This window comes from Sinocyclocheilus anshuiensis, unplaced genomic scaffold (assembly GCF_001515605.1).
Source record: "Sinocyclocheilus anshuiensis isolate Anshui unplaced genomic scaffold, SAMN03320099.WGS_v1.1 scaffold1360, whole genome shotgun sequence".
Classification (NCBI taxonomy): Eukaryota; Metazoa; Chordata; class Actinopteri; order Cypriniformes; family Cyprinidae; genus Sinocyclocheilus; species Sinocyclocheilus anshuiensis.
The window spans coordinates 106238-114914 of record NW_015546110.1 but is presented as its reverse complement, the minus strand read 5'-3'; the positions used below and the strand labels follow the sequence as shown (position 1 = coordinate 114914).

The 8677-nt window shown below is 36.1% G+C and overlaps 1 protein-coding gene across 1 annotated transcript in view; it reads left to right on the top strand.

Annotated features, from left to right (window-relative positions):
- Nucleotides 1–8677, top strand: part of LOC107700650 (G1/S-specific cyclin-E2-like) — a 19564-nt gene that overhangs the window by 6189 nt on the left and 4698 nt on the right. The window contains exons 6-7 of the mRNA XM_016502384.1: nt 5516–5651; nt 7979–8125. Coding sequence (XP_016357870.1) covers nt 5516–5651; nt 7979–8125 — 283 coding nt within the window. The remainder of the gene's footprint in view (nt 1–5515; nt 5652–7978; nt 8126–8677) is intronic.

The following is an 8677-nucleotide window of genomic DNA, read 5'->3' as shown; positions in this document are numbered from 1 at the left end:
TTAAACCTAGCCAAAAAGCCATATGTGTTGACTGTGAAACACAGTAGACTTTAATAATATGCATTTATGGTGTAATTGCTACATTTTCGTGTCAATCCATGTTCATACTGAAAACAATGCGCTGATACTTTAATTCAGCACTTGCAGCGCAGCAATAGACTCGGTGTGGAAACTATCTCTGCACTGCCGCAGACACACTGCCGGACCGCAACCATGTGCACTGTGCAGTGAACGCTTTAATCCATTAACATGAGTGCGGAACAAATATGCACCGCATACGCACTGCAAACTGAGTAATGTGAACCTGGCGTTATGTGTGCGTGCTGCGAGTGGATAAGCGCTGAGCGCTGAATGGTTAAACACTGGCAAGAATTAAAAAGGAATGCAATTTATAAACTTTAGTGACGATGTGACACTACCTGTGTCAACTGTGCAGCGTGCAGCTCGCTTATAGACAGACGAGATGTGTGGTGATTTGAAGCCATTTGTGTGTTTTTGAGAGAGAAAGAGAGAGTTTTCTACACACAAGGTTTTCAATTACTTTAAAAGTTATTTAATGAAGAAATATAGCATTATAAAATTATAATAAATTTAATTAATTATAATTAATAATTGAATTTAAATTCTATAAAATAACCTAATTATTGAACAAATATATATATATATTCACACACATACATGTCAGGGATCTGAAAGAAGGACCCAATCGCAGAGTAAGTGACAAGGGTTTATTACAAAACAGAGAGATACAAGAGGGTAGTGAGGTGTGCAGGTGATTCAACGGCAGGAACACAGTTAACAGAGAGAGACAGCTAGGGAACAAATAAATAAAACAAAAAAACTGATAAAAAAGTAAAGTAACAAAATAATTAAGAAATAGTTACCAATTTAACCAACACAACTAACTTACACAACAAAAGTGCAAAACAAAAGATCAGGACTAGAAGAACTGAATAAATACTAAAATAAGGGCAAAAGGCAAAAAACAGACAAAATGCAAAAAGGAGCAAGACAAGAACATGGAACTACAAAGGATTAACGAGACAAGAGCACAAGACCAACCAGGAAGGAAAACAGGAACACATGCTCAGCCACATCCACTGACAGAGACAAAAACAGTGACAGAAGGGGTGAGAATGACTACGAACCGGCAAAGACAAGAGGGTAAGGGGAACTATAAATAGGGAGGAAAGCACATGAGGAACAGGTGGACGCAATCAAGTAAATAAGGGCAAGACAAGGGCTAAACAAGGAGGCGTGGTAAAGGGAAACAAGGGGGTTAGACAAGAGGAGCACATGGCCAACATAAACAAAGACAGAGCCATGTGCTCAGACACAAGACAAACAAGACACGATAAACAAAGACAGAACAAACATGACTGTCAGGGCAGGACCCTGACACATACACACACACTGTCACGCCCATTGACTGTTGTGTTTGTTTTCCTCCCCCACGTGTTCCATGCTCCCCCCTGTGACCTAGTTTCTCCCTCGTGTTAACTATGGCTATAGGTTTCAGGTGTTCCTCGTTTAGTCCCTCGTTAACTTACTACCATATATAAAGTGTGTTCTGCCCCTTGTTTCCTGTCCGGTATTGAACGTCAGTACCTTGTTCTACGTGTGTTTTCCCAGCTATTCTGTTGGATTAAAGTTTGTGATGTGCTGATTCTCCTGCGTCCTCGTTCTCTCCTTGCTCCGACACAGTAGAAGTGTGACACACACATACATACATGCATATATAGTACCATAAAAATTACAGACCCTTCATTTCTTTGTAAGTGGGCAAACTTACAAAATAAGCAGGGGATCGAATACACACACATAGAAGATGTTTAATAATCTATAATGAATAATTTTTACAAATGTAGTAGTATGTGGCACATCTGTTTTTGTGTGGCATGTGCAACACATACAGTGTATGTATTCATACAGTGCCTTCCACTAATTTTGGCAGCCTTAGCAAATGTAAGCAAAGGTGGCTATGAAAATAAATCTGCATTGTTTATCCTTTTGATCTTTCATTCAAAAAATTCTAACCTATCATTGAAATCAAACAATTGAAAGTCGGGGGGAAATCTCATTATTAAATGTTTTTCTCTAGTTTACAGTAGCCACAGTTATTGGCACCCAATTATTGCAATGTCCCCTTCCCAAGATAACAGCTCTGAGTTTTCTCCAATAATGCCTGAAGAGTTTGGAGATCAGAGACCATTCCTTCTTACATAATCTCTCCAGATCCTTCAGATTCACAACTCCTTCTCTTCAGTTCACCCCACTCATTTTCTACAGGGTTCAGGTCAGAGGACAGGGACAGCCATGGCAAAAGCTTCATTTTGTGCTCAGTGACACATTTTTGTGTTGATTTTGATGTTTGTTTTGGATCATTGTCTTGATGGAAAATCCAACCACGGCCCATTATAAGATTTCTAACAGGCAGTCAGGTTTCGATTTTTTATCTGTTGGTATTTGATAGAATCCATGATGCCATGCATCTGAACAAGATGTCCAGAAAAACAGGCCCACAACATTAAAGATCCAGCAGTATATTTAACCGTGGGCATGGGGTACTTTTTATCCCCGTTTGCACCAAACCCATCTTGAGTGTTTGCTGCTAAAAAGCTCTTTTTTTAGTTTCCTCTGACCATAGAAGCCAGTGCCATTTGAAGTTCCAGTCGTGTCTGACAACTGAATATGCTGGAGTTTGTTTTTGGATGAGCGAGGAATTTTTCTTGAAACCTCCCCGAACAACATGTGCTGATATGGGGCTGTTTTTTGTTTTTTTCGGCTTGCTGACCTTAAAAGGGTCATATGGTGTTGCTAAAAAGAACATTATTTTGCGTATTTGGTGTAATGAAATGTGTTTATGCGGTTTAAGGTTAAAAAAACACATTATTTTCCACATACTGTACATTATTGTTTCTCCTCTATGCCCCGCCTTTCTGAAACGCGTCGATTTTTACAAAGCTCATCGGTCTGAAAAGCGAACTTTTATAAAGAATATCTCTTTGGATTTGAGACTTTAGTCTTTGCAACTTTACAGATCTTCTTTATGCATCAAGAGCTTGTAACACTTCAAAGAGAAAGGAAACATTTAAATCGCATCATATGACCCCTTTAAGACTCAACTGTCCTGGAGAGTCTTTGGCCACTCAGACTCTCCTCCTCCCCGTGCATCAGGACTATATAGACATGCGTCTTCTTCCAGGCAGATTTGTAACATCTTTAGTTGACTGGAACTTCTTAATTATTGTCCTGATGGTGGAAATGGGGATTTGCAATGCTTTAGCTCTTTTCTTACAGCCACTCTCTATTTTGTGAAGCTCAACAATCTTGTTCTTCACATCAGAACTATATTCTTTGGTTTTACTCCTTGTGATGGATGATTAAGGGAATTTGGCCTTTGTGTTCCTCATATTTATAATTCTGCACTGGAAAATTTCATGCTCATAGTCACCCTGGTGTGCTAAAAAAATGTAAATATGAATGGGAATATACTTTAAATATATTTTACTCATAAGAATTTCATGGGGTGCCCATAATTGTGACCAACATGCATTGGAGAAAAACATTTATTTCATAATGAAAGATTAGAATTCTGTGATTTTTTTTTAATGAAAGATCAAAAAGATAAACAATGCAGATTTATTTTCACAGCCGCCTTTGCCCATATTTACCAAGGGTGCCAATATTAGTGGAGGGCACTGTATATGAAATACAACAGTACTATTATATGTTGTTGATCATGCAAACAGCCCGTGCTAAGAATCAAAATAATTTTATCATGGGTCACCGCCATAACTGTACCATCCATAACTGTAAACCTTTATTTTTGCATAATGCCTCCTGCATGTCTGTAGGTTTCAGTATAAGTTAGTTAATAAGCCCTAAGTAGGGATGCACCGAAATGAAAATTCTTGGCCAAAGCCGAACAAAATGAAACACTGGGCTGAAGGCCGAACACGGCTTTTCAAATTTTTTCCCCATATATTTTGCCAATTTTTTTCACCATTGCATAAATAGCCAAAATGTGCTTTTTACTTTTTTGTCTAGCTTTTCAAAGAAAAAAATTAATTACAAAACAACAATTTAAAAATATTTACTTAACACTGAACATTTTTTAACGTTCTAGCAGACAATATACCAACAAAGCACAATTTAACTTAAAATTAATAAGCTAGTAAAATATTATTTTTTGGCCATTTTTGAGACCCCCTTCTTGAATCAATTATGTATTTTTTACTGTACAAATAAATGCAGCCTTGCTGAGCAGAAGATAATTCTTTTAAAACATTAGAAAATATATTCCAATTTGAACACTATGTGTGAGTGTTATAATAAATGTATTACTAGAGCTGTTGTAATTATTATTATCATTATTATTGTCTTTCTTTTCTTATTTTATTTTAAAAATGCATAAAAATTTTCCAGATTTTCCTCGCGCTTTGGACTCTGTACCCTGTCCCTGACTAAAGAGCAGATAGCGCCGCGAGCTCATGCAGCGCTGTTTGAATGCAATTCGTGCGTGAATTTAAAAAACCTTTCTGCAGTTTATTTACTAATCGTTTGAGGCTAATTCGTGATTTCAATCATACAGTAACCAGCAACAGGCACCCCTTCCTCTTCTCATCGAAGACTAGTACTAAGCAGTCTCTCGCTGTCGGTGCTTGTAATGATTTTAGCGTCTTTCTCAGATACTTTTACATGCTTCCACACCATGACATGTTTGCTGCATTAGTGCACGCCTCTATTTGATCGCGTCACGTCATTGTTCAGTACAATTTATTCAGTCTTTTCGCTTATTCGAACAATTTCGGTTGCCGAACATTCGTTGCATCCCTAGCCCTAAGTTTAAGTTAGTTGACCTGGCAAGATAAACAAAAACAAAGAGGTACTAATTGGTACTACTTTAATTAGAATGCATCAGTTTTTTAGTCGTGGTCAACAAACTACATATTTTTTATGTTTATGATTCTAAATGGCACATGACTCAGCTGAAGTTGTCTTATGCTGAGTTCACACTGCACGATTTTCAAACTCGTCGGATCGCCGTTGTTTTCACACTGCGTGACTACCTGGGGTACAACATATTCTGTTACACCAAATACACAAAATAATGATCTTTAAAAAAGCATCATATGACCCCTTTAAGTCATTTATTAGAGAAAACAGATGTTTGTGCTAAACAAATTATCACAGTATTTCAAAAATCAGCTTAAAGCATTATGTATTAAAGCAACATGTTCTAAATAGCGTCTGCCATGAAGGGTGTATGTTACACTATTCACATGTGTGAGTTACTGCTGGAGCCGCCACAACACAATGATGCTGATGGCTTCTGTGCACAAGATGCCACATCAGTCTACTAGCAGTATTAACATTAAGCGGCAAGAATCCCCTTCATCTCAATGCTACTGAACTTCAGGATGATGTACAGTCATATATTTTTCTGTATCCTGTTTTTTTACTGATACATTGTCTGAAGTCTGTATTTGTGTTCTGTTTTGTTTTGGGGAAGTTGGGGCAGCTCAGAGGACGTCTGGAGGAAAATGCTGAGTAAAGAGATAAAGTACAAACACAGCAAGAGCAGTTTAGACAAACACCCGTCGCTACGGCCCAAAATGAGAGCCATGCTGCTCGACTGGCTCATGGAGGTACTGTCACACGATCTGCTCTTCACACTAGATTCCCTTTATAATGTTTCACTGCATAGACTGCCATAACAACATTGTTGATGTGAGAGTTAGTTATAGACAGTGAGAATATCGTTTTTTAGTCCAACTTAATATTAAGTGGCCTTAACTACTATGTACTTACATTTAAATTAATCCTTTGATACAATGCACTTATTGTGTACATACAAGTTTTTACATTGTACTTATATTTTAAAAACACCTGCATGTAATAACATCTGTAATTAATTTCTGTAATTACATGTATAATTACACCTTAACCCACCCATACCACCAAACCTGTTCCTAACCTTATACAGTATATCCCACCTCAATAGCAGCAGAAGTGTTTTGCAATACAATATGAACACAATAAATACACTGTACCTATTTTTTATGTAAGTACATCAGCTGCTGTAATTAGGTGGCCTTAACTACTATGTACTTACATTTAAATTAATAATTTGGTACAATGCACTTATTGTGTACACACGTGTTTTTATATTGTACTTATATTTAAAAAAATACCTGCATGTAATAACATCTGTAATTAATTTCTGTAATTACATGTATAATTACACCTTAACCCACCCATACCACCAAACCTGTTCCTAACCTTATACAGTATATCCCACCTCAATAGCAGCAGAAGTGTTTTGCAATACAATATGAACACAATAAATACACTGTACCTATTTTTTATGTAAGTACATCAGCTGCTGTAGTTAAGGCCACCTAATATAAAGTGGGACCTATTTTTTTTAACTATTTTCTCCGTTATTTATTTATTTATTTTTTTGTTTACATACACGTCCACCAGACCTATTTCTTACTTATTATTTTAATACTAAATGCAGCCTTTCAAATAATGTAACAAAACTAAATTGATCAAATCAATATTTAATATGTGACCCTGGACCACAAAACCAGTCTTAAGTCACTTGGGTATATTTGTAGCAATAGCCAAAAAAAACGTAAGGGTCAAAATTATCGATTTTTCTTTTATGCCAAAAAATCATTAGGATATTAAGTAAAGATCATGTTCCATGAAGATATTTTGTAAATTTCCTACTGTAAATATATCAAAACGTAATTTTTGATTAGTAATGTGCATTGCTAAGAACTTCATTTGGACAAATTTAAAGGCGATTTTCTCAATATTTTGATTTTTTTTGCACCCTCAGATTCCAGATTTTCAAATAGTTGTATCTCGACCATATATTGTCCTATCCTAAGAAACCATATATCAATGGAAAGCTTATTTATTCAGCTTTCAGATGATGTGTGAATCTCAATTTAAAAAAATTGACCCTTATGACTGGTTTTGTAATCCAGGGTCCACATATATGCTTTTTTATTAATAAAAGGAAAGAACAAAAAAGGATGAATTGCATAATTCAAAAATATATCTGACTCCAACATAATCTGACTCTGTTAAAGTTGTTATTTATTTAATCCCTGTTTACATGTCAAAGAGAACTGATAGGAAAATGTTGGATTCTGTGTAGGAGCTCCCAGATCAACCGTTACCTTCACTGCTTATACCCAGAGCAAAGCAAACATGAGTGGAATACAAACATGAAGGAAAACACCATAAACCTGGAGGCAAATGGGTGGAGATCTAGATACTAGAAGGGGAGAAGCATGTGAACATATTCTCCTCAATATACGCTCCAGCAGTAGTTCATGGATTGTACATTAGGATACTTGAATATAGTTCACCACATTTCTATTCAGTTCATAAACTGGCAGATGAGACCAAAAATTAAATAGTTACTAGTGAATAGTTGTGGGAAGCACGTGTGCCTGTGAAGCAAATTATACAGATGTGTATTAGAGGTAAAAGTGACCCTGACTTCCCAGACAGAAACATCCTGGGCTTGAATTATTCTAACAGCCATATTCAAGTGTATTGAGTGGATGTACTGCAATGCATATTCATGATTAAGTTATTAATGTCTAAGTGAAATTTCTCTTTCCCAATGTCTGCCTGTTACGCTTCTCTACTAACCAACTTTAAAGAGCGCGCTCATAAAAAGAGACCTAATCTATAGCAATGAGATCAACCCTGCTTAACTCTTATAATAAGAGTTCTTTAGTAAAACTAGCATTGCAATTTATTGCTAAAGACATTGCACTTGTTACACTTGTCAGAGAATCACTCTCCCAGACATTTTCTCTAGATTAATCCCTTGTTAAAGCAAAAAAACTAAAAGCATCACAAGATGATTCACTAATTGACTAGTCAACTCGAGTCGGTAACTGGTTGTGGAAAAATATATTTCAATTCTTCATCTCTCTCTCTTTAGGTGTGTGAATCGTACACACTTCACAGACAGACCTTCTACCTGGCTCAGGACTTCTTTGACAGGTACATGTTGTCCCAAAGTGACGTGCAGAAGGATCAACTGCAGCTCATAGGAATCACGGCTCTGTTCATCTCCTCCAAAATAGAGGTATACAAGTGTTTAAAAACATTAGATTTGAAATTGTATTACATCTGGTCAAGATCAAATAATTTTAAACACATAAGAAGTCTGACATCAGTGCAAAAACAGCTTCACGTTGAACACTAGAGAAAAAACAAAAACATTATATTATATCATAAGGCTAATTAGGTGAGCTGTGCTCAAAGCTCAAAACACCTGTAACTGTACAGCAGTTGAATTCAGTATTAATCAGGGATGTGATTTTTCTGTTTTATATGTTCTTTTATATTTTCAGTGTCTCAGAGCAAAACTAGATTCACATTAAATGCTGTTCCACACAAACTTAATCTCTGCAAGCGCATAGTTTGGATCGCAATAGCATGCATTTGAAAGCACAACATACCACTTCCAAATTTATAATTAGAAATGGTAATAAATTGGTTTTCAACAAAAGAGGGTCTTTGCGGTTTTCCATTCAAATAAAAGCTCTTTATTTATTTTCATTTTTAATTCTCTTAATTTAAGAGAAATATTTTATTTTTATATTTTGGCCTGTGTCAACTGTGGAGAGTTATATAT